The 25909-nt window shown below is 38.3% G+C and overlaps 3 protein-coding genes across 4 annotated transcripts; 1 reads left to right on the top strand and 2 right to left on the bottom strand.

The window, feature by feature from the left end:
* Window positions 1–2997: 2997 nt before the first annotated feature.
* Window positions 2998–16586, top strand: LOC123505820 (exosome complex exonuclease RRP44-like). Its single transcript, XM_045257543.1, has 19 exons — window positions 2998–3154; window positions 5061–5225; window positions 5965–6122; window positions 7275–7456; window positions 7563–7711; window positions 8086–8311; window positions 9155–9315; window positions 9559–9696; window positions 10057–10203; window positions 10389–10505; window positions 10796–10916; window positions 11234–11336; window positions 11572–11727; window positions 12351–12507; window positions 12668–12754; window positions 13071–13291; window positions 13495–13663; window positions 13832–14047; window positions 14263–16586. Exons 1-19 carry the CDS (start codon window positions 3089–3091, stop codon window positions 14464–14466), a joined length of 2943 nt encoding a protein of 980 aa, XP_045113478.1. The 5' UTR covers window positions 2998–3088; the 3' UTR covers window positions 14467–16586.
* Window positions 15015–17190, bottom strand: LOC123505827 (transmembrane protein 199-like). The gene has a single exon (XM_045257556.1). The coding sequence runs from the start codon at window positions 17188–17190 to the stop codon at window positions 16573–16575; it is 618 nt and encodes a 205-aa protein (XP_045113491.1). The 3' UTR covers window positions 15015–16572.
* Window positions 17171–25759, bottom strand: LOC123505831 (biogenesis of lysosome-related organelles complex 1 subunit 5-like). 2 transcript variants are annotated; one of them, XM_045257562.1, is made up of 5 exons: window positions 25689–25759; window positions 19808–19890; window positions 17800–17874; window positions 17541–17654; window positions 17171–17422 (listed from the first exon to the last, which is right to left on the bottom strand). In XM_045257562.1, the coding sequence occupies exons 1-5, from the start codon at window positions 25705–25707 to the stop codon at window positions 17258–17260; spliced, it is 456 nt and encodes a 151-aa protein (XP_045113497.1). In that variant the 5' UTR covers window positions 25708–25759; the 3' UTR covers window positions 17171–17257. The 2 variants fall into 2 exon arrangements, with proteins under 2 accessions (XP_045113497.1, XP_045113496.1); XM_045257561.1 differs by lacking the exon at window positions 25689–25759 and adding an exon at window positions 25348–25456.
* Between the last annotated feature and the right edge of the window lie 150 nt (window positions 25760–25909).

The following is a 25909-nucleotide window of genomic DNA, read 5'->3' as shown; positions in this document are numbered from 1 at the left end:
AATTAACATATTTTCAAGTACAGTACTCTAGATTGCAAGTTTATGAAAGATTTGACTTTTTTGGGAATTACCAAATTATTCATGGATAACTCACACCAATTTAATGATAATCAACCTATACTATGAATATTTCTTTTGATGGACAGTACAAAATCCACACTTGTAATGTCTCAAAAGGATACCACCTATATTCCTATTTGCAATTGGAAATTATTCAACAAATTCTATATTTGTTTCATTTTCATTATGAGACAAATATTACTATACATCTATATACAAAATTACATATATTACAAATTCTAACTGCCAAATTAGTCACACTCGTATTAACACAGCCCCACACACCATATTGCATGCCACAGTCTATGTAGACACAGTTAAATATACACACATTAATTATTCTATCCCTTTTTTCCCGACATTAGACTCTTGAAGAATTCTGCTTGAGTTTCTTGGATGTTATCTTTGATCTTCTGTGTACCTTCTAAGTCTATTTGCTGAACAAGTGCTGCCCTGTCCTTGGAGAGATCACCAATCAGTTCATGTCTGTCAAAGGAAGCAATTTTATCCTCTTAAAAAATTTTAATGACTTTGGAGGGGCTTAAAACATGTTTCTTATTTGTGGTTGCATGTATGTATGTGCATGGGTTTGTCTAGTCTGTAATGTAAAAAAAAAAAAAATCATTTTCAGGGTATATATATATATTTTTTTTACATTTTGGTATCCCAATTTGTTCAGAAGACAAGATGTGCACAAAGATGTATAATCATGATGATAAATATGAACATTGTACTGTAACATGAATAAAAACATGACACGAGAAAAAAAAAAAAACTAGTCAAGTATAAACATATATCACCTGCTTACCACCACCACCACAGAGCTGCCCACCTGTAATTGTAGGTCAATGAAAGCATGAACACGGTGCCCACCAGGACCACTGGCCGCTGGAACTTCCTGATTTGGCTCTTCCTACAAACCAGGAACTCATGTCAACATACCAGTTAAGATCTTCAGTATTATGTTAAGGCAGTGGTTCTTAACCTTTTTCAGTTCCCGCACCACTTGATATCTCAGAAAGATTTCTCGTACCCCCTCCAATATGAATACTATACAAACATGAAAAAAATAGTGATAGTGTTTACAGCACTAACTTAAAAAAATTAGACAATTACAGTAAGAGAAAAATTAAGAAAATATATGTTGCTTTCTCATGGTAAATATACGGTACCATTGCACAGGCTACCATGTCTCGTACCCCTGAGTTTAAGGTTTTGTACCCCTTGGGGGTACGGGTACCCCAAGTTAAGAACCACTGTGTTAAGGGCATACAATACCTTTCTACATGTGCCTCATTAAGGTTAATCAAATTTAGGAACAAATTTTGTTGTCAAGTCTAGTATACAACTACTGGCTCACTATGGCAAAAAATGGATAATGTGGATGTCACATACCATGACTTTCAGAGCTGGCCATTGTGGCACTGAGTTGCAACTTTGTCACACCAATAATTTCAAAGTTACAAAGTAAAAAGTCACAAATGTTTTGATAAAATAGAACTAGACAAAGTCGCACTGCCAAGTTGATGCGACTTTGAACAGGAACAAAGACGACTTTTTAATTGAAAAAATTGTCATGGCTGGAGGAGAAAATGGGCCAGAAGGACATGGAAAACAAAGGAGCATAACCTATATATATGTTTAGCCTGTTTTGACTAAAAAGTAAAAAAAATAATAATAAATATGTGTTTCTCTGCCTTATAAAAGCATGTTTCTTTTATGGGACTAAAGTTTTCTTTATGAATTAGCAGACTTGCACCAAGGAAAAAAAAGTCACAGTTGAAAGTTCACAAGTTGCAATGGGAGAACTAAAAATAACAGTTGCAAAGATGAGAGTTCCACCAGATCCGTCAGCTAAGTGACAAAGGTCAATGTCCTAGTTAATTGGCAATGCAACTTTGTTTAGTCTGACTTTTTTTTTTTTTCCCAAAAAGTTTAACTTTCAACTTTATAACTTGAAAATTCATGGTGCGGTAAAGTTGCAATGTGATGCCACAATACTAAGCTCTGGAAATCAATGCCATAGATGCCTTGAAGCTCCTCAAAGAATATTTATAAGAAAGATACAAAGAATTCAACATCTAATCTACTAGAAACGATTAGAAAAGAAAAAAAATTAACTAAACCTCCAGGAACAAACCCACCTAAGGAGAGGATGATTGTACTTAGCCTAAATGAGGACCACTTCTGGATCATCTCTAGGTAGAATGCAATCACTGCTTCACCACAGTTTTACCTAGAGGAACCACTCTTTTTAATTGCATCCCTACGAAACTTAGAGGCTTGAGTGGCATACATTGTAAATATATGAGGCAAGAGAGTCCAGCATTCCTAAAGGGTGTCTCTTCTCAGTTTACGTTCATCCTCAAACTGGTCACATTTATTCTCAACCATGGAGGATAGGAAGTTGTTTCGTTACAGACGAAATACTTAAAAGATATAAGGTAAAGGTATACTACTACTACATCCAGAAGTTTGGTTAGCGTCGCAAAAGTGGTTCTGGAAGAATGAAGTATGAATATAATGAGGTGTACCCAATATAAACACCTAATATGTCCCTGAAAACAAGTGGCCAAGAATCAATAAAGGTACTACATAACGGGTGTTCATACATTCTGGGTGTCGGCGAGCTGCTGCTTGTGCTGCCTTGCTTGAGTCCTCCCTCGCAAGTAAACAAACGGTTACATGTGCTGAGCGATAGACTGTGATACCTGCATATTATATTCAATGGTTAATTTCAATGGATTTGACCAATTTCAAGTTATATGTGTATTCTTTTATATTCTATTATATTTTAAACTTATTTCTTAGCTAGTTTTGTTTTCCGCAAAATTTTTGAACCATTTTATTCTTGTATCCCATCTATCGGTGATTCTGAGCTGAAAAAACTGCATATTTGTATTTTAAATGTTTTTATTATGTTTTTCTATCAGATTTAGGAGTGCTTTTTGATGTCTTAAAATCTAGTCTGTATTCATCTTTCTCCGGCAATCTACAACCAAAACAAACACGTGCCGCGCTGCTCGCCATGGGCCTGGTAGAAAGGAAGCTCAAGGTGTTCTACCGCAAAACCAAGAAGGGGAACATCATCAAGGTGAGCGTTATTGATAATGGTGGTCAGTGATGTCTGGTGAAGGCAAGGGAAGGGAGACTGTTATGCTAAGGAAAAGGGATGAAGGTACTCGAGGAAGTTTCAAATCTGAGCGAGTCCTGGAATACTGTTTAGCATTATTGTCAGTATGATTATGGCGTGATTTCTACGTTTTTAAAGTTTTTGTTCTGACTTATTGTTCTATTTATTGAATCCTAGATTTGATCTGAGTTGGTCTACTATTGTGGTGAAAGCTGGTGTCGGTCCAGTACAAGTTGGTCAATCCATGACTGGTCCCTAAGCATCAACCAGAAATGCTAGACCGATGTTCTTTTCCTAGACTTCAGTAAGGCATTTGACAAGGTGGCCCACGAGAAATTACTATCTAAAATTGACCATTATGACATTCGAGGCAACACCAAGGGATGGATACAGGGCTTCCTGTCCGTCCTCTGCCAGGTGTCTGTAAATGGGATACCGGTACTATTATCTCCTTCAGACATTTTCTCAGGAATTCCGCAGGGCTCCATCCCAGGACCAATCTTGTTCTTGCTGTTCATAAATGACATAATGAGGAGGTGACCTCCAAAATGAAGCTCTTTGCGGATGACTGTGATATATCACTGCATCTGCATACAAAAAGATCAAGACTTCTTATAGGAAGACCTTCAAAGGGTTTTTTGCTGGGCAAAGAAGTGGGACATGGCCTTTAACATCCAAAAGAGCTCCCACCTGTTCTTGAAGGAAAATCCATTAGAATATACTTACTCCATCAACGGAAAGGTCCTGATAAAAGAGACCAGCTACAAGTACGTACCTGGGTGTGACTGTCACTGAAGACTTGGATTGGAACATCCTCACAGAACTGATTTGAGTAAAAGCTGGTAAGACCCTCGGTCTTATTCACAGGAGACGGGTTGTGCAACAAAGAGGTGAAGGTAGCAGCCCACACAGCCCTAGTAAGATCCCAGCTAGAATATGCTTCCAGTGCATGGAATCCCCACACTCAAAGAAATATAGGAATCATAGAAAATGTTCAGCGGCAAGCAGCTCACTTTGTGTCCCACAATTACAACAGGGAGGTGAGTGTGACCCAAATGATCAGTGAGCTAGGCTGGGACACACTTCGAACCAGACGTTCTTTCCACCATGTGGAGATGTTCTACTGCATTTACAGTGGGGCAGTCAACATCAAAATGCCTAAAGATAGAGAAAGAATATCTGCTAAAGAAAGTAACCACATGTACAGGCAACCAAGTACACAAGTAGACCCTTACCTGTATACAGCATGTTTCCTAGAACTATACGGTTGTGGAACAAATTACCCCAGGTAGCAGTTACAGCAGGCACCTTACAGGAGTTCCGGAAATCAGCACTGCCAGCCATCCGACAACTGTAGAAGACACCAAGTTTTCACCATACATCTCAGGACAGCAATATGTGCTTTTAAGGATTACCTAACTCAAGACTCAAGACTCAAGGCAATGGTTCAAGTTGGGTTAACCTTGTTTACTTGGTTGATTTATATATATATATATATATATATATATATATATATATATATATATATATATATATATATATATATATATATATATTTACATAAAACTATCCTACCAAATCCAGCTTTAGTCATAGTTATGATGTCACTATTTATGAGTCACATAAGTTGTGTAAACCTGTTTGTTGCATTTGTGTTTTGCTTCTGTCATTAGCTAAGCATTTACTATAGGTAAATGGCTTTGAAGTTGTTGAAATAATCTAGTGGTTGGAAAACACAGTAGTGGCTAATGAGAGAGAGAGAGAGAGAGAGAGAGAGAGAGAGAGAGAGAGAGAGAGAGACCAAACACCCACATCTGGATAAGAAATCTGTCACTACTAGTGATATATATATATACCTTATCCTCAGGTTGTCCGTGAGCACTACCTGCGAAATGATGTGTGGTGCGGGTATGAAGGGTGCAGAGAGTGTGAGTGTGAGAAGCCCATATTGGATATGCCAGACATCAGTGACAGCACTCTGGTCCCTGAGCCTCACTTCATCATGATTGACACCAATGTGGCACTGCATCAGGTAAACTGTTCAAATTTTTTTACTATAGCATTTATTAACTGTTCTATTTATTTTGATTTATGTTAGTTATTTGTTTTTGTTTGTTTCCATTTATTTTATTTATTTGTTTTTTATGAGGATGGACATTAACATTAGAATATGTCATGATATCAATGAAAGGAAGAAAAGGAGATCATTATCATTGATTACTGTTATTTTACTGTCTTATAATGATGTTATACTGTTCAGTAATGTACTATAATCATCCCTGAGTCATATGTGGTGGGCCGGTGGCAGCAATGGGAACTGTTCATGTGAAGTACAATGAGGTGCAGTTGTATGGTCATGCAGTTCCCACCCTTTGTCTGTTCACATTCGTATACCTACCTGCTTGCATGTATGTGTAGTCATGCTGTAGCTCATGAAAGTTATTTCATATCTATTTATTGTTCAGTGTAACATCAGGTATTGCATTCCATTACATTATTATCTTCAATAACTACTTTTTAATGTAGAGATGCCCAGTTTCTTTATCTCTTTTTATCTAAAGATTAATAAGAAAAACTAGAGCGACCAAGAGTTGATAAAACATGTTACATATAGAATTATGTTTAAATGAATTTAATATTAAGTTTTCTCTCCCTCATATTGACATGCTTTCTAGTAACATTATGGTAACAAAAGAATCATCAGTGAAACTTCCTGAAGAATTATTTTCTAATGGTTATTGGGATGAGTCTCATGTTAATCCTTTCCTCAGATTGATGTGCTTTGTGATGACTCCATAACAAATGTAATCGTTCCTCAAACTGTGGTCGGAGAAGTGAGGCATCGATCGCTCCCCATTTACAAGAGACTCAGAGACCTCATTGAGACATCATCCAAGAAGTTTTATGTCTTTACTAATGAACATCACAAGTAATTATTCCCAGTTCAGCATTTAACAATGTATAATGTGACTAGTTTGTTCGGATACTCAATCATTTAATTTGATTCTCTATTTGCTGTAGAATTTTTAGTTTGGAAAAGTATTATTTTATCCAGGATTGTCTTTACTTGCCTTTGGAGGATATAGATTAAGGCAGCATCACACTAGCACTTTTCTGTCAACTTTTTCCATCAACTTTCTGAAGACTATCAACTTTTGTCAACGTTCGTCGTCACACACAAGCTCGCTTCCATCTCTGTGGCGTTTGTCAACTGTAAACAAACATGGCTCCTCCTTCATCCCAGCAAGCCAATGTCATTTCTATTTTTTGGCCCCTAATGCTTTCTGTGAGAAACTTCAGACAGCTTTGTCCACTGATAAACAATAAAGCTGCTCATCTTGGCCAGTGCTACTTGGAAGTTCTGCCTTGGAGTGTCACAATCCCCAAGAAATGTAAACAAACAACTGAGCCATTTTTCACTGCTAGCCTAGAACAAAAAATGTATATATACAAATAAGTATTTATCAACTTTATTAAGATTTTATTAAGTTAGGATGATAGCATCATTCCAGTTAACAGAAAAATACATTTTATTATAAAAGTGTTGATTAGTAACCATAGATCTTAATTTAACTAAAAATAGATATTAGAGGAAAATGGTGTGTTTTGTCTGACTCATGATGACAGAAACAGTCAACAGAACAATAAAAAGACGACGAAAATTGTTGACAGCAACAGATAAAGTGCTAGTGTGACGCTGCCTTTACTATACTCTCTGGTGTAATATTTTCTTTGTCTTAAAGATTTTAATTGTCACACATTTAGCAAAGTTGTCTTTTGATCTAGAAATTATTTCTAAAAATACACTACCATTAGTTAGGTATTAGATGTTTTATTAATCTTAAATCACAAGATTTTCAGTTATTTGTTATGTCTAGAAATTTGCCCCTAAAAATACTATTTCAGTCATAAAAGATAACCAGTAAATTATCTTTTTACCCAAAAATGATTCCTTGCATTATTAGAATTTCAATCACTGGATATTCAATTATTTGTACTGAATTATCCCTCAAGTATATAGTAACTTGTCTTTTGATCTGAAACGTGCCTCTCAGAGTACTTACTCTTGTTGTTTTTCCAGCGAGTGTTATGTTGAGAGGGAGGCAGAGGAGTCCGCCAATGACCGCAATGATCGAGCCATCAGAGTTGCCTGCTGGTGGTACAAGCAACACCTCCGTCTTTGCAACCAGAAGATTATCCTCCTGACCAATGATTATGCCAACCGGGACAAGGTGCGGGTAATGGAGCTGGAGGCATATACAAGTAAGGGCACATTTCTCTGTCTTTTTTGCTGGATAATTCAACATTTCTCTTGCAATATGGTATGATCTACTCATCCTGTAGCTCTTATCAAAATGCATCTTTGTAGCAAAGGAATACGTCTCCAGCTTGAAGAACCGACCTGGTCTGCTGGACATTGTGGCCAGTGGGGAGGAGGACAAGGGGGAGGACACCATCACCCAGCGCTGCCTCTATGCCCCACACTGGTCCATGGACAAAATACGCCAGTCTCTGAAGGTAACAATGATGGACTTTGTATTGTGGTTAAACTAAGCAATTATTGCTGTTTGCCCTGGTAATGGGATCTGAACAATGCACACTTTCATTATCTCTGAGTAAGCAGAAGTTCTCATGTTATGATTATATATTTTCTTTATTGCTGTCATATATTTGCTTACTTTTTTTGTATCTCTATTATCCCATGAATCACTATGAAGAGAAAGAGAGAGAGAGAGAGAGATTTTGCAAGTAATATGAAGGAAAAATTGGTCCTTTTCAGAAGTTTTGTCACCTTGCCTAAACAGAACATACAAGATTACTAACTTTTATCAGTTTTACATTTTACATCAGCCTCTATAAGTGTAACTAAAGATTTTCTAACACATTTCCAGACTGGCAAATTGCGCCAGGGTTGTTTGAAGACCTCACGGAACAACTTCCTTGAGGCAAACGTTTTGGTGGAGGGCCTAGACAAATCTGTGCTGATCCAGGGCCGCCTTAACATCAATCGTGCTCTCAATGATGACACTGTGGCAGTGGAACTGCTGCCAGAGGACCAGTGGTGTCGGCCAGCCAACGTCATCATTGACCAGGAGAAACAGGAGGAGGAAAATAAAGGTTGGGAGTTATTGTTATCATAATTTCTTTTAGCATTTTCATTTTCTCTTATAGTAGAATTGGGCAGCTTGTGAGTCTCCCAGTCTTTGCAGTTGTAGACTATTTCTTAGCTGGTGTTATTGTTGTAATCATGAGAAATAAGAATGATAAACAGATAAGTCATTGTTTTTCACCTAAAGAAGCAGGAAGAGGATAACAAGAGTGGGGAGTCATCATTGTAATTGTGAGTGGAAAAAGTAGTGTAAAGATTATAAAGTGGGAATTCTTTTGTTTGTAGTTAGGAATATAGTATCTCTAATTCAGTGTCATAATAAGCAACTAAAAGAAGGACCAGAAGGATGTTTGATTGCCTCCATATTTAATGAGTCATAAAAGGTAACTGAAAGGGAGAGTTTGAGAAGACTAAGCATCTCCTTGAAATGTCTGTTCCTGTAGAGAAGCAAGGCATAGAGAGGGAGAGCCATTTCAGTCAATTGTAAAACCTTGATATAGATGATGCTTTATCTCAGCTATAAACCATTGAGCTTAATGTTTAACTGATATTTTGATTAGGCAATTCTGTCGTATTTGTCTGTGTAGGCTAATGAGAAGGTAACTGATAAGTAATATGTCTGTTTCAAGATAAGCTTAAGGGTGTTTGTGGATGATGAACAATATGCTGTGTGTGTGTTGCCCAGACAATGGGATGGATATCATACAAGTTGAATCTAGTTTTTAATTTAATAAGGTGTATGTTTGTTTCTTGACAAGTATGAGGAAATTTGAATATATCATTGACTTTACAGGTAGCTCAAATATAAACCAAGCATATGGGTTTTATTTGACATGTGTGTGTGTTTCCAGATAAGGAGGAGGCTGATGAGGATGCCATCAAGAAAGAGGATGACCTGCTTGCTGCTGGCCAGGGGGAGGGGGAGTTGCAGCCAACAGGCCGAGTGGTGGGCATCATCCGGCGGAAGTGGCGGCAGTACTGTGGCATCATCAAGAAGAATGAGATTACTGAGGTGAGTGAGTGCAGCAGCTCCATTCTAACTTAATTTGCATGATATTTCCTAATTTACTTTTTTTTTTTTTTTTTTTTTTTTTTTCTCATTACATTTCTCTTAAGCTCTGATTTCTGTTTCAATTTGTATTCATTTCTTTGTTCAGTTTTAATGCAGATTTTATCCTATGCATTATGTGTGAGAGAGAAAAAGACTGCTTAGTGCCATGATAATAAGCTCATGTCATCTAATCTTATATTCCAGTCTCTGCGGCATTTGTTTATCCCTGCCGACAAAAAGATTCCCTTCATCCGCATTGAGACAAGGCAACCAGACCTCTTATATGACAAGCGGATCATTGTAGCCATCGATTCTTGGCCTAGAGACTCCAGGAACCCCAAGGTAAGTCATTCTTCTGTCTCCTGGTGAAAATATGTTAGTAAAAGTTTTCTAATATCAATATAGTGTGATGAGATCATTTTGTATTGTAGTGAGAAGTTGAATAATCCTTACAGATATTATTTTATTTGTAAGATTTTATATGCACAGTAATGAGTTGATGTCATATCCCATGTGTTATATTGATTATGTAATGATTTTAATTAATTCCTCTAAATGTTATATGAAGTGCAGTTTAAATTTTTGTTGATTGCTATTGGAAAGCACATCATCTTTTATTGCCACCACTACCACCACCTCAAAACGAGCCAGGAGCTGCCACTAGTGCCAATCAAAACATTATCTTATTTGCCATTGTGACAGGGTCACTTTGTTCGAATCATTGGGCCAGTGGGAGACAAAGATGCAGAGAATGAGGTCATCTTGCTGGAGCATGACTGTCCCCACACCAAGTTCTCTGAGGCGGTGCTGAACTGCCTCCCCAAGCTGCCCTGGATCATCACTGAGAAGGTGAGAAAGACTGGTGTGAGGCATGGAATATTATGCTCATCACATTAAGCAAGCATTTGTTTCTCTTGTGTTGGCACTTGTAAGATAGATCATGAAGTTTCAGTTGTGATGGTGCTTTTGTTGATCTCAATAACTCAGGTCATCCCTGGTCTTTAGTGTGATGGTTTGGTGCATCTATTTTTCAGGATGAAGCTGAGCGCAATGATCTGCGGCACCTTGACATCTGTTCCGTTGATCCCATCGGCTGCACAGACATTGACGACGCACTTCATTGCAGGAAGCTTGAAAATGGGAACTTTGAGGTCAGCCTTAATCTAAGGAATTTTTCTCACAAATTATATCACACACCAGAATCTGTTTTGAAACAACCAGAATTTATTCCATGCATATTTCATTTGATTCTCATTACATATGTATGCAAGGATTTATATAAGTTCTTTTTGTGTTGAACTCTCTCTCTCTCTCTCTCTCTCTCTCTCTCTCTCTCTCTCTCTCTCTCTCTCTCTCTCTCTCTCTCTCTCTCTCTCTCTCTCTCTCTCTCTCTCCATTAAGATGACATACAAACAAAACAAGGTTGGCTCTATACTGACAGGTGGGTGTGCACATTGCCGACGTGTCTCACTTCATCCGGCCCAACACAGCTCTGGACAAGGAGGCACAGAACCGCAGCACCACAGTGTACCTTACCACTCGTCGCATTGACATGGTGCCTGGTGAGTGAACACTGGCCCCACAGTATGCTTTGTGATGCCTTGTGTCGAAGCAAAGGACTAGAATATAGGCTTAATCAGTTTTCACAGTCTTTCATCCTTTTCACTTATAAACTCTGTAACTCCTCCTGCTTCTCTATATCCCCCTTCTCATGACTTAAATTCTTTTAAGAGAGTAATTTCAAGATACCTCCACTTTTGATAAGCCTTTTGGTCCTTTCTCAGTGAGGACTGGCACCTCTATGGGCTTTATCTTTAATTATTTTTTTGTTGCCCTTAGCCAGCATCCCTCTTGTATAGACTTGTTTTCTATGTTGCAGACCTCCTCAGCAGTAATCTATGCTCTCTCCGTGGGAATGTGGACAGATTTGCCTTCTCCGTCATCTGGGAAATATCTCCAAATGCTGAGGTTTTGTCCTTCAAGTATGTGCTGATCATTCTGGTGTTGATTTTGTTTGTAGGAATTTTGTATCATGAGTTCCTTGTTATGTCAGGTGTGGGAAATATTTTCTCTCTCTCTCTCTCTCTCTCTCTCTCTCTCTCTCTCTCTCTCTCTCTCTCTCTCTCTCTCTCTCTCTCTCTCTCTCTCTCTCTCACCACCACCACCACCCAAGGAACAACAACTAATCCCTCCTTTATCTTGTCAACATCTCTCCAGGTTCTGCAAGTCCATCATCAAGTCTCGAGGAGAACTGAGCTATGAACAAGCACAGCAACGAATTGATGATCCAAACATGCAGGATGACCTGACAAACTCACTTAGAAACCTAAATATGCTGGCCAAGCAACTGAAAAAGAAGAGAATAGATGCTGGGTGAGTCAGTGACAAAAATTACAATTAAAAAAGGTCCACTGAGGTGCCCAGCCTATATGAATACAAAGACAACACAGCAGCCAAAGCCAGGGGATATGTGTCTTGAAAGAATTTAAGTTATAGGAAAGTGGAAATACAGAAGTGGGCAGGATGTCATAGAAAAGGGATGAATGATTGAGAATACTGGTTAAATGTTCCATGAGAGTGCTGGACAGAATAGCAGTGAAAATGCTGGTGCAATGAAGCTGCAGGAGGAGGGGAGGCATGCAGTTAGCAAGATCAGAAGACCAGTTGGCATAAAAATAACAATAGAAGATAGCAAGAGATGCAACATTGTGTCAATGAGAAAGAGGCTGAAGAGAGTTAGTGCACAAAATTAGTCCATTAATATGTCTGTTTTGCTAGAGGTCAGAAATTATTTACACAAAAAAGACAAGTGTCAAGCAGTGTCTGGCAAAACTTGCTTTCATGGCTTTTTAAATCACATTTTTTATAATCTCTTGAATTATCATGCTTGATAGGTTAGAAAGCTGACAAATGGGAACATTTCTAAAGCTGATTCATTATATTTGACAAGTATTACATTTGAAGAATTTTTTGATGACACAAGGGTGGTGTTGCAGGGCCCTTGTGCTAGCCAGCATGGAAGTGAAGTTCCATGTTGATCCTGACACAGACACAGTAGTGGACATTGTAGCTAAGCAGCACCTGGAGACCATGAGCATGGTGGAGGAGTTTATGTTGCTGGCCAATGTCACTTCAGCAGAATGCACTCTCAAGGTGAGGCTGCCTCACGACATCATGGTATTACTGTGCTAAGTTTCACTATCTTAGTGTGTATGGCAATGACTGATTCATTATTTCTGTATGATTTGCTAAGGCCAATCAGTTTCCAAGATGCATACATTGTATTTTTATAACACATACCTATGTTGTGCAGCACTTCCCAGACTGTGCCTTGCTGCGTCGTCACCCTGCTCCTCCACACTCCAACTTTGAGTCTCTCCTGGTGGCTGCCAAAAGTCAGGTGGGTCATCAACATTCTCCCTTTTATAGTCATTGTGCAATAAGCTGTACATTCCTCATTCTCATATAATTCTTTACCTTCTATTTTTTTTTGCTTAGTTTAATAATGTTCAATGAGAATATTTGTATTTGACAAATTCTGTTGAATTTTAAAGTTTAATATAAGATTGACATTGTTATGTAATCCTTGTTGTTTTTATCATATTTTTGTCACATAGTCTTAAATAATTTGTTGTAAGCTTATTCTAAATAAGGAATTGATTTAGTACTGTAAGACTCATTGATTTGAGCTTAGCACAATGTAACACTTTTCACAGAACATTGAGTTGGATGTCAGCAGCAACAAAACCTTGGCCGAGAGTCTGAACAATGTGACACGGGACAACAATCCTTTCTTCAACAGCATGCTGCGCATCATGACCACACGCTGCATGATGCAAGCACTCTACTTCTGCTCTGGCACACTTGAACCTACCGAGTACAACCATTACGGCTTAGCCACACCCACATACACTCACTTCACCTCACCCATCAGAAGGCACGGCTCAAATCACATATTTTGTGTCCATACATTCTAGCATTGTTTAACTTATCCATTCATGTGTGACAATTATAAATATCTTTATAGCTGAGTACAGGCCTCAATATTTCAGGAAAATGGCTAGAAATTTTTGTTTTTTTCTTCAACCTTATCTTCTCTCATTTTGTGTGTAATGGTTTGTTCTGACTCAAATCCTTCAGGTATGCAGACATCATCGTGCACAGACTCTTGGCTGTGATCATTGAAGCTGATCGAACATACCCAGATCTACTCAACCCAAAAAAACTGGCAGACCTTAGCCAACACATTAACTACCGACACAAGATGGCCCAGTATGCTGGCAGAGGTTCGGCAGTCATCACAGCAATTGTAAGGACGTTTGTTGTATATCATTCATAATAAACTTTGCCTACATATTTGCCATCAGCTAGAAAAGCTATAGGTAGAGATTATTGCTAGAAATGGTTGTTAAATCTTGACACTAAAAAAACAGCATAGTAGTATTGGGGAAGTGATTTCAGATTTCCACTGTTTCAGGCATCACTACGAGGGAAAACTTCTGAATTTGATGCTTACGTGTTGATGCTCCACAAAAATGCACTTCAAGTCTTAGTCCCGACTATTGGACAGCAGCTGACCCTTTACTTGGATAAGAGAGAAAAGAAGAAAGAAGAAAAGAAAAATCCCACTAAAGGGGCAGAGCCGATGGAGGTGGACAAGATACATGCACCAGAGTTTGAGTTCAATGAAAAGGTAGTGACAATCTTGTTGTCTTTAATGACAATAAGGTTTATGGTCTTGAAATTACCCTCTTCTTTATGGCTTTTATTTTGCTGACAAAGATTTCTACTGATACATTGGTATAAATGCATTATATGAAGTATTCTGAGAGATTCTATAGCTATAATTCTCCCTAGTAGAAATTTTCAAAAAGACATCAAAGGTTTGATTGTTTTATTGTTTTGCAGGAATTGTTTGTTAAGTGTGGTTCTGTCATCATCCGTCCATTTGACCATCTCAAGATCCAGGTGACTGTTGACACATCAGATGTGCAGCACCAGCGTGTGGTGTCCAAACTAATTGAGCCAATCATCCCTGGCTTTTCTGTTCCTTCTTTGAAAAGAGAAAGCAGTGAACCCAAGGAGACTACTTCCAAGAAAAGGAAAAAATAGTCTTTAAGATTAGAATTAGATGTTTGGCAAGTACAAATCCTATACTTGAATGTTCTGTCAAAAGTGAGAGCTTGGAGGCTGGTACAATGCTCACTAAGAATGCAGAGAAGGAAGTTAATGTTTTATACTAGTGTTGCATTATTTCAAGAGAATCATCTTCATTTTGAGCTTATTCTCAAGATGAGTGATGGATTGATTAGGTTGCTCTTCTCAAAACATTTTAGTACCATTACATTTTTTTTTCATCCAGAGAATGTATTTTTGACTGCATTATTCAGTATGAACATAAGACAAACTTACTTTCTTCTTTGTGTATCTGTACAGAAAATTGCTGGTTACATGCTCATCTCTCTCATCAGTCTAAAAGATGCAAGTCTTTTGATCTACATTAATTTTATATAAAAAGAAACGAGTTCAAAAATCCCCACCTCAAACAGAATCCATACCTTGTAATGAGCTGAACATTTTGACCTCTACGTAGCCTGGTCAGTAAATAGATGAAGAGATAGAAAGTTGTTATAATATTGTCAAGGCAAATCAAAGTGGTCTTTGTTGAGGGGACACTTTTATATGGGGAATATATTTCTGACAGCTCTTAACTATGATGCTCATAATAAGAAATGCAATAACTGAATGACTTGACACAGAAGTACTATATCAAACACAGCCTCTAATACAATAACTTAAAATATTTACACCCACAGGTTATATCACACATAAATATAGATGTCTTAGTAAATTATATTTACACTCAGGAGTGATATCGCACAAAATGTTTGGCTTATTGGAACCCTTAGTTGATGCTCCACACAAGGAAGCTGTAGTGTGCCAGTATTTTCTAGTGCACTTAGTCATACTTACTGTTACGAGAGATGTATAAGGTAGCAACATTCTGCAACTCTCTCTCTTTCTGATACACTCTTGTTATAAGATGTTGGTACATTTGAAAAGTGATTCTTTAACAAAACATATAGTCTGAATGACTTGGCAGGAATCATTGAGAGTTTAGTTGTTATTTTAGTCACTAAAGGAGAGGAGGTGATTTTATTCTCTCTCTCTCTTACTGAGGACAGGCACATTCCTCATGTAATAAGAGAAATTGAGCTGGAATGAGAGAGAGTGTACAGTTGCCAGAAACAAAGTCCCTTTGGACACAAAGTGCATGCAAAATAGTAGTCATGCAATGCCATTAAAATTTTACAAGTTAGGCAATTTGTTCTCCAATAGTACCTGGCAACTCAGGAAGAGCAGATGCTACTCCTGTGATGTAAGAAGCCTTTTATGTTCATCCAACAACATCCATATTGCTTGCATATTTCAGAAAAGGTGACTTATTCCTTTAGGGTTAGAATATGACCTTTTTCTGCATCTGTGAATGATTTAGGATCCATCCTGGATGTAAGGATGAGGTTTGTAGGCTTGTAATAACTAGGTAAGGAAAACAAGGCAGTGTAAAACTGGAGGTCAACAAGCATCTACCTTCATCCATTACCAAGTAAGCATAAGGGTGTGGGCAACACAGGAGTCCTGTCTATGCTACCTGAGTTGCCAGGTACTACCAGATAACAAATTACCTGAGTTCAGCAAAACTTTCACAGCATTGTGTGATTACTGTTTTGGATGCACTTTGCACCCAAGGGGTCCAACTCATTTATGAGGACTGTAATTTAATTATCCAGAGACCACTGCTTATGACACTGATCATTGAAACTCACCACCTTTGTTTCTGCCTTTCAGGACACATTTACATGAGACACAAGAGCACAGACACAAATATGTTCATGCCAGGTTTCCTTGCAGCAGACCTAATTTGAACATTTGCATCTATAAAATATTTCCCTTCTTTGTATAACAGTGTATAGTAGTCAATACTGTTTCTTATGGTAAACCAAATACTACCTTAATACTTCTTGAAGCACCAGCATGGGGGGAGACATTGCCTTGGCCTTGACATGGTATGGAGGGACCAGAACACTGAAGAAATACATGTGTACTTGTGGCTGATTGTCCATCATAATTTGTTTTAACTTGTTTAGTAGTGACTGACTGACTATCTCATGATTCACAAATTGTGAACTGTAATGCTGCTGGCAAAATTAAAATTTGTTATTCCTTTTTAATTTTGTTTTCCTTTTTAACATCCTCCCTGATGATGAAGAACAGCTCAGCCAAGCCCACAGCGACTGCTGCTATAGTAGCTGCCAAGGCTCTTACACCATAGTCTGGAGTGACCATGCCCACTCCTATAAAAATAGCAAAAAATGTGCCAACAACAGACAGGAGATACTGCATCCCAGAAATAATGTGTTGATTAACAGTTCTGATGTCTTTTCCAATTTCCCCCAGACCCAAGTTTTCCCTCTGATATGAGGCATCTACTGATCTGGTCATATTCCTGTATTCCTGGTTCTCCTGCTCAAAGCGGAGCCTCTGGACACGAGCCTCCAGCTCTGGGCTACGGGGTGGAGGTTCATATTTAGGCAAGATGATCCGACTCTCAGAAAGCAGTTCGTGGATCCTCTCAGACTTATTACATTCTCTGATTTTGGTGTGGCACCATTCCACTTCTTCAGTGGTTAAGCTCATCTCCTTGTCAGAATCTTCTTCAGCCACTAATTTTTCCCTGATACTCTTGGGAGTGTCTTCACCTTCTTTAAACTCAAACAAAATTTCTTTAAATCTTGGCGAAGGAATAATAGAAATATGATCGTCCATGGCAGGCATGTTCTGTAAAAGTGTTGAGTTGTGAAATTCAAACTAAGCTAAAAATAAATAGCAGAAGGGTTCGGTCTTAAACATATCCAGCACGACTCTCTAGCTGCTGAAACCGAGCCCTCATAGCCTTCTCTTTCTCTTGGTAAGTTTCTTCGAGCACCTTCAACTTCTCCTGTACGTCCTGTTGAACACTAGCAAGTCTTGCAGTTCGTTCACCTCTCTTCTTAGCAAGCAACTCTTCCTATAAAGATGAATTCTTTATTAGAGTAAATATACAGATAATTATAATGCTTTAAGGCTACAGAAATAATAAATCTGCAGCAAAATTTGTATTAGTAATAGCACTTGTGCATACTTACTGAGATGAATTTTGTCTCTGTGTCAAGGGTGTCTTCACACATGTGGAGAGCAACCTGAATGTCCGCTATTGTCCGTGGAAGATTGTCGTCTGAGGACCCAACTATCTTCTCAATCTGGAAAAAGGTTTGAATAGTTTTAAGTCTTAACAAATCTTTTGCACAATAATCTGTCTAGAAAATTTGAATAAGTTCAATTCTTAAAAACTTTCCCATGAGATAACATGGTCAATAAGACCAACTACCAGTCAGGGGTACTCACCTGGCCTTCCTTAATTTCAGTTATGAGTTCCAAGGAGCGAAACAGATGCTCCACCTCTCGGTCACCTCGCTTCTCCTGGAACAAAATTCACCTTGTAATTCTGTATCAAACAAGGGACTGTCCAATAAATCTGCACATTTTTCTGTGAAACAAAACTCATCATTAGAAAAGAGAGAAAGAGAACAGCACTTCACATGCCATGCATATTTTATATCAACTCATTCTGCCTTCCCTTTCTTCTTCCTAATCATTATACCTTGATTAATTTACAAAAGAAAAACATTCTGTTTTTGCACGTGCTAACTTTTTTTTTTATCTAAGTCACACCATTTTTTTTTCTAGTTGTAACTAACATCTTTAATTTAGCAAATGTACTGCATGAGTGCCCTGCACACTAGCTCTGTGTGCAAGTGCCTCTATAGCCTAAGTCAAGATGGCACCTAAGTAGAAATCCAGCCACACAACCTAGTTTTAACAGTGAGTCCCATGCCTGAGAGTTATCCTAAGTTGCAATATGAAATCTGGACATGTATTTAACGGCATATAAGACACATGAGTTTATTAGACACACCTTAGTCTGGCCGGACATTTTGTGTGTGTGTGTGTGTGTGTGTGTGTGTGTGTGTGTGTGTGTGTGTGTGTGTGTGTGTGTGTGTGTGTGTGTATATATATATATATATATATATATATATATATATATATATATATATATATATATATATATATATATATATAAAGTAGATTTAAGCTATGAAGTTACAGTTTCACCTGACACTTAAGCCCTCACATGTATACAGATCATTAAATCACAATATTTCACATTTACAAACCTTAATAAGTCTTACCAACATTGATTCTTAGACCAATCCTGATGTGAGATGTAAATTACTATGGCATAAGCAATGACATCAGTCCAAAGGAATAGTAAATTTTATATAACATACTTTTTTATCAACATTCTACACATAATCACATAATTCTAGTTATAATATCTAAGTATTTTTTCAAAGCATAAAAATGTCGGAAAATGGAGTACTGAAAAACGTAGTGAATTCCGTCACCAGCTAGTAGCTCAACATCTGCAAAGGCTGAGATAATATTTTCTAATATGCAATGCAATGAAGATCAGCTTTATTTTTAAATGTGTGTGTGTGTGTGTGTGTGTGTGTGTGTGTGTGTGTGTGTGTGTGTGTGTGTGTGTGTGTGTGTGGGTGGGTGTGGGTGTATGTGTGTGTGTGAATGTGTGCGTGCATTTGCTGCAAAATTTCATATGGCCAGTGCACTCTCCAGTGTCCATGCATCATCACAAAACAAGCACAGATGACTGAGGACAATATTCCAAAAGTTTGATGTCTACTTAACACTTCTATGCACAAAACAGAATCACACAATGTACTATTATGGAAAAAAAATTAACTACTCCACATGAACTGTGAACATACACCCTGGCCACTCTGTACAGATGAGTTACCTGGTGGAGGGACATAAGAGTTGAATCAAAATTGAAGGTATGGGAACACAATTCTCATGAGAGTAAGTCACTGATAGTAGAACCTTAGATAGGGAATCACTCTGGGATAACAATTATTAACAAAAAAGAGTGCACAAAATATAAACAATATATATTCCATAAACTTTCAACAATTACAATCAATCTCCTTAGTTGGAAGAAGAGAACCATTCTCTGCCCACTGATGAGTATGTATGCAATCACTAGAAGCATCTGAAATTTATTTTGTCTACTTCGTCTTCTCCAGCATCACTTGCTAAGAGGCAAAGAAGCATGAGACTGCTGCAGGTCCAGAAAATGATGGGGCAATTCACATGAGCTAGATGGATGCATGATAATTCACTGGGATGCTGTTAAGTCATGCATCGGTATCACGCAGGAGTTGCTGTAATCATTACTTCATGCTGGGCAACATGCACACAAGCACCTAATGGTCAAGAGCATCTGTGCTACACAGAGTACATTAATCATGTCCCCGTGCTGGATACAAAAGCTTACCTCAAATTCCTTTTTAAAATACTCTATTTCCCCCTTGAGAAATGGTCGGTGATCAAATAACCTAGAGAACACCTCATTTACATCTGAAACACAAGACATGAAGAGGATCAGTCACTCTAACCTCCATCACTACACTACCTGCATTAATCTTGCAAACTTATCCCATTAATACTCAAAACGCACCAGTCTTGATGTTTTCTTTGGTTTGATAAAGCAACAGAACAAAAATGGTTCTGTGCATCAAGTCATGCTGCAGCCTTTAGATCTCTCAGTAAATTCTAAAGAACAGCTGTGGCAATATCTTATTGAATTTTCTTATTTTTTAATGATTAATCGACATTTCCATGAAATAAACGTGCTTTTGGCAAGCTTAAAAAATATACATGACCTAGTTCTCTCAAAAGAAAATATCTATTAGTTAGGCTTGCCTGAATTCACTCTTATTACTCTCTTGTTGGTGTATATAGAAATGTGGGATGTCTTTATAAGCCATATATGCACGTTAATGAACAAGAAGCATATGTTCAACTTAAAAAGATTTTCTGGAAGTGAATCGACACCACAGAGTACAGAGTAAGTAATAACTCCAGACAGTATAGACTTCTATAATCACAACACAATGAGGAGGCCTAAGAAAATCCTTATCTCACCAAGTTACCCTTAAGATGATCAGTAAAGGCTATTTTGAATGAGGTTAGGTTTGGTATAGATACAACTGAAATTGGTAAATTCTAAATGGATACATGTAACATTGAAGTATCTATTATGTAATTTTAGTTGGCACTGCACATAAACAATTTCAAATTGATGTAATATCATTCCAGTAGCTATAAAGTAGTTGTAAAAAAAATATATCATCAGGAGTTAGAGAAGAACAACATCATGTAGTACTCTACCCTGAATAGAAGACAAATCCAGCGCCCTTAACTGGTCTTAACTTTCAAAACTTTTTTGGTTAATTTACAAATAGACTCTGGCTAACAATTGAAAATTGTAAATAGAACACATATATCTAAAGTCCTTTTACTCTCAGAAGAATGTTTAGGCATTGGCCAAGCATTGTAAGCTACTCTGGCATATCACACAATTTATCTTCAATGTATCCTTTAGTTTTACCTTTTTAATTGAAATTTGAGTGTCAAGTATAGACTATTTAGATTACCAAACTATGCAGTGCTATGAATAGATTATAAATTTTAAGATAACAGTCTGGCTTTTACATAAATATCATAACATTTGATAACATAGGTCTGCAGTGTTGTCACATAAGTCAAGAGCACCTGAGGTGACTCAGGTAAGGTCACTCAACCTTTCAAGGATCACTCCTTCACAGGCTGTCACCCATGATGGAAGCAACACTCAAGTAATCACTCACAGATGGGAAAAAGTACTTATTTACAAAGTGAATAAGTACAGACTTTCCTCACTTATGACTGTCCTATCAATCCACTCCTCAGAGATACAATGACTTTAAATTGTGAAATGTTTAGAAAGAATAAGTAGTAGAAATAACAAAAGAAATAGTATATATGTATTGTGCATCATATGGAAATTTGGTTCAGATAGTAACAGCCTCTCAGCCAGCCACTAAGCCATTACAGGAATACTCTGCTTAACGAACAGCATAGGGGATGTCAAAGCTGTTCGTAGAGCGGAAATTCGTTAAGTGGACGTAATTTTCCCAAAGGAAATAATGGAAATAGGGGGAATGCATTCTGGGCTGATCCCCAACATACCACATGGGTTAAAAAAAATATTTTTTCTATTAGCTTTTTACAAACCTTGCCCCCAAGAATGGATTGTTTTGTAATGCATAAATTGAAATCTTACATGGAATACCAAAAAATAAAGCAGAGATAAGATCGGCCACGAACGAAACAGAGACTCATGGCGACTCGGCCGCTTCTTCTTCTTGTAACCCTTTTAGCCTGTGTGTTGTCTTTCACCACAATATTAAATTTATGTTTCCACTCCTCTATTGCCTGCTATAATGGGTATCATATCTTAGTATTCATATACGCTCATGCCATGAGGATAACCTCAACTCTGTGGCATGAGCATTAGGGTAATAACTTTTTACTTTTTTCTCAAATTTGATTTTCTGTAACATGAATGAATGAACTTTTGCTTACAATTGCCCGAAATGATGTTTATTCCACTGTGATATCAAAAAAGGTCACGCACAAAGCACTTTGAAACCTGTGCAATTACTGTAAATAAGGGCTGAATTGGGTAAAGATAAGGAAACATTCACAGATGTTCTCTTTGGCACTACTTTCTCAAAAGTAAAAATTTAAGTACCTGAAAGATGAAATAAATGTTGTTACTAATTATTTCAGAGAGGGTCAGTCTAATTGCTGAGGAGATAAAAGCTTTATGGAGTACAACATTAAACTTCCCCCATATATCAGATCAAGCCATTCATGCAAAACTGGAAAAACTCTTGCAGGAATATGACTATTGCAGAAAGAAGCAAAACTTTGATCCATTAAATGAACTGTTTGATGTGACCAAGGTGAAAGGTCAATGGTTTTGCAAAGAGGATGAAAATCTCTATAGACTGCAAATTGAGAGCAAAGGTCAGGTGGGTTATTCCACTGGCAAACCTGCCAGTGCCAAGACCATTCACCCATCCAAGCGAAGGAGGACATCAGAAGTTAATGTCTCTGATTCGGCAACTGCATGCAGCTCAGTAGCATCAGATTCTTCTGAAACTGTCACAGCCTCATGCGACTCCAGTGAGGACAGTTCTTGGGAAGATGAAGCCGAACCATCAACAAGCACAAGGAAGCATCATTCCACTGGTGTTGCAAGACGACTTGTTACAAGCTCAAAGCTATCAATCCACGGAGCAGCAAGAGTGTGCCGTCAGCTCAGTAGTGAGGGCATGGAAATTCCAACCCCAAGTCAGCCAGGAATCCACAAGGCTATCTACAGGAGAGCTGCTGAAGTCAGGCAACACTTGATTGACACACTTCATCAAGAAAAGTGGAGTCTACACTTTGATGGCAAAAAACTGAATGGTGTTGAACATCAAGCAGTGGTCCTAAAAAATGAAGCAAGGGAAATCAAATTGGCTGTACTTCAGTTGAAGGATGGTACCGCTGCAACCATTGCCAAAGGGCTTCAGGGTGTCTTGCAGGACTTCAACTTGTGGGGATCAGTTCATATGATCGTTGCTGACACAACAAGTGTCAACACTGGGAAGAAGACAGGTGTTGTGGTTCTACTACAGCAGATGTTTGAAAAGAATGGCAATCCAAGACCCAAGTTCATCAGTTGTCAGCACCATGTGCTCGATCGCATCCTCCGTGTAGTAATGGACATTGAGCTCCATGGTTCAACCAAATCCCACACATTGAGTACTTCTTTGTCAATGACTTGATGAAAAAGTATGACCAGATGAAGGCAGCTTTCAGCAATGGAAAGGCTGAGATCAAGGAAACAGGCGGTTGGAGAGATGACATGAAATTTCTGTACCATCTCACACGTGTCTTCCGTCACTTCACTGAGAAAAATGACATGCCCTTTGTGAACTTCAAGCAGATTCCTAATATCAGCAATGCACGCTGGAACTCCCGTGCCATTCTAGCCCTACTTGCATTCATTCTCATGCCTGAAAATCGAATCAGACTGCGAAAAATTTGCTCATTTATTTCGTACCAATGGGCCGACCATTGGTTCAGTGACCAGTTGTTCCGCAAAGAAGATTTTGATGAACTATCAGCTGCTTTGGATGGATATCCAAAGGCTCTCAAATGCCTAGAAACTCACTGGAAAACAGAAGCATCACCCATCAACATCGCCCGAAGCAACCAATGCTGCGAGCGAGCAATTAAAGTTATGCAGGACTTGCACGAGTCCTGCCGCAACAAGGACAACCTCCCTCTCAGATTCATCCTCTCCAATGACATTAATTTGACTAATTGATTTGTTACTGTATTTTCTTAGCTTTTGTAATACTATACATGTTACTTTTAAGCTTTTTGTTCAGACTGGATTCTGCTTTGAGTGATGTCAACAATTGTACGAAAACTGTAATATTGAATTTTTTTAAATCATTTTGTGCGTGAGGTTTTTCATCAAAATGACTTAGAAATGGGATTTTAATTATTCTTTCATAAAAGTTCATCACATAATGGCACAGGAATATGAGGTTGTAAAAAAGTTATCACCCTAATGAGCAGCTAAAAGGGTCACAAGAAGAAGAAGCGGCCGAGTCGCCGTGAGTCTCCACTTCGTCTGTGGCCAATCTCATCTCTGTTTCATTTTTTGGTATTCCATGTAAGATTTCACTTTATGCATTACAAAACAATCCTTTCTTGGGGGCAAGGTTTGTAAAATGTTAATAGAAATGTTGTTTTGCGAACATAAATGCATATGATTATAAGACAGTAACACCACCTCCAGAGGTGGTGTTCCCAGTAACCTCAGAGCAACCTGATAGCAACCTTGTCACCATCCCTCCAAGCGTTCATGAAAGCCATTTCGCGGCAGGAGTTTGCTCTAACATTGTTAAAGAATCTTGGATCCAGCTCCAGGAGTGCTAGAGACAGAGGCAGGGAGTCAGCCAATCACAGCGAAGCTGCCGCGTTCGGTCACTCACCTGGCAAATTCAAATCCAGAAAATTCGCTAAAACAGATGTGGTTGTATGTTATGCAGACTTTTTGGTCTAACTTTATATAGTACGTTAAACCAGAAAATCGTTACACGAATGTTTGTTAAGAGGAGTATTACTGTATTTTACTCTTGTGTGAGATTTGCAGTGGTCGTCCCCCCATTCTAGTTTTCCATGAGCTGCCACTCCATACTATGCGGAAGGGTTGGTGACCTAGCTATAAACATAAGAGAAATGTAAGGGAATGTGTGTTGTATGGCTGATATAGCACTCCAGTGTGGTCAATTTAAGATATTTAAGATAAATCTATTGGTATCTGAAGAGCTGATCCCTCCAATGAAAGCTTTCCACATTAATTCCGTTACACTTTTTCGTTTGATTCAGAGACAAATCTGGCATTCTAAAAGAGGCTAACTATCATATGTTAATATAGGTACCCAGTGGAGGGAGGTGAAGTAAACAGTGCCAAAGTTCAGCAAGAAAAAAAGTCACTATGTGATATTTAGCAATAGCAATATTTGAGATACAATATTTAAACATAACGAAGAGGTTCTACATGTTTAACAACAAAGCCACAAAACTATGTGCACCTCCATCACCCTGAGAATCTCTTCACCTCAATGGTATAATAGGTTATACTTGGTTGCATTAATGTCCTAACAGGGGTGTCCAGCGGGATGCAACCCCACCAGCTAGGATAGGTTAGGTTAAGGGAAAAAAATAAAAATTAACAATATTAAGAGAAATCCCATAGACTTTTGATCACGCATTTATAATTCACTGAACTTTTGTTCCCCTCCCTATTCTCCACACGCTTCCAAGCTTGATTGGGACTTATAAAAAATTATCTTCAACTTTGTGGTTCCATGAACAATCAAACCAGTCGCCTGCACCAAGATGCACCAACCACCACCACAATACCCTGTCTGACATTTTCCAACACATAGTGCGAGATGAAACAATCGGAAAAAGCGAAGGCCAACTTCAGTTCCGTCATTAACGGACGGAATTACGAAATGTCACAAAAGTAAGTAACTTTTTCTTCCCCCGCCCGTCATGCCCAGCGAGGGTTTGACAGCTGACTCCTCTCCGCCGCACTTACAACTCAGCCTGTCTCTGTGTCCAGCTGCCGCGACACCCGAGCCCTACAGTTGCAATACAGAGTTCATCTTTGTTCAATGCCAACATTAGTCGGGTTTCAACCTTTGTCTACTCGATTGTTATAAGATTATTGGGAAAAATACAGACAACCTCTCACTTACCACTCGCTGCCGCCGCCATATTGTTTACAGCCACATCCGAGTGTGTGCTTCACCTCTCCCTCAGCCTAAGTCTTACCTCTGCATTAAGAAGACAAACCGTGAACAGGATTGAGAAAAATACAAAATTATATTCTTAAATCCGTAACTTTATAGACAGAAAGTATATCATAATGCTTCATTTAGTACTTAAGCTTTAATTTCCGAAGCTGAAGTCAGGCTGA

Source organism: Portunus trituberculatus, chromosome 18, assembly GCF_017591435.1.
Source record: "Portunus trituberculatus isolate SZX2019 chromosome 18, ASM1759143v1, whole genome shotgun sequence".
NCBI lineage: Eukaryota > Metazoa > Arthropoda > Malacostraca > Decapoda > Portunidae > Portunus > Portunus trituberculatus.
The sequence above is the reverse complement of the archived record's forward strand: the minus strand, read 5'-3'. Positions and strand labels throughout refer to the sequence as shown.

Bases quoted from the DNA above. Each gene is read 5' to 3' on its own strand.
- LOC123505820 (XM_045257543.1), top strand. From the start codon at position 3,089: ATGGGCCTGGTAGAAAGGAAGCTCAAGGTGTTCTACCGCAAAACCAAG. The intron at 7,712-8,085 runs GTAACAATGATG...ACACATTTCCAG, and splicing joins AAATACGCCAGTCTCTGAAG to ACTGGCAAATTGCGCCAGGG. The intron at 10,506-10,795 runs GTCAGCCTTAAT...CTATACTGACAG, and splicing joins TTGAAAATGGGAACTTTGAG to GTGGGTGTGCACATTGCCGA.
- LOC123505827 (XM_045257556.1), bottom strand. From the start codon at position 17,190: ATGCCTGCCATGGACGATCATATTTCTATTATTCCTTCGCCAAGATTT.
- LOC123505831 (XM_045257561.1), bottom strand. From the start codon at position 25,423: ATGACGGAACTGAAGTTGGCCTTCGCTTTTTCCGATTGTTTCATCTCG. The intron at 17,875-19,807 runs GTAAGCTTTTGT...ATTTTGTTCCAG, and splicing joins ATTTTAAAAAGGAATTTGAG to GAGAAGCGAGGTGACCGAGA. The intron at 17,423-17,540 runs GTAAGTATGCAC...TCATCTTTATAG, and splicing joins CAGAGACAAAATTCATCTCA to GAAGAGTTGCTTGCTAAGAA.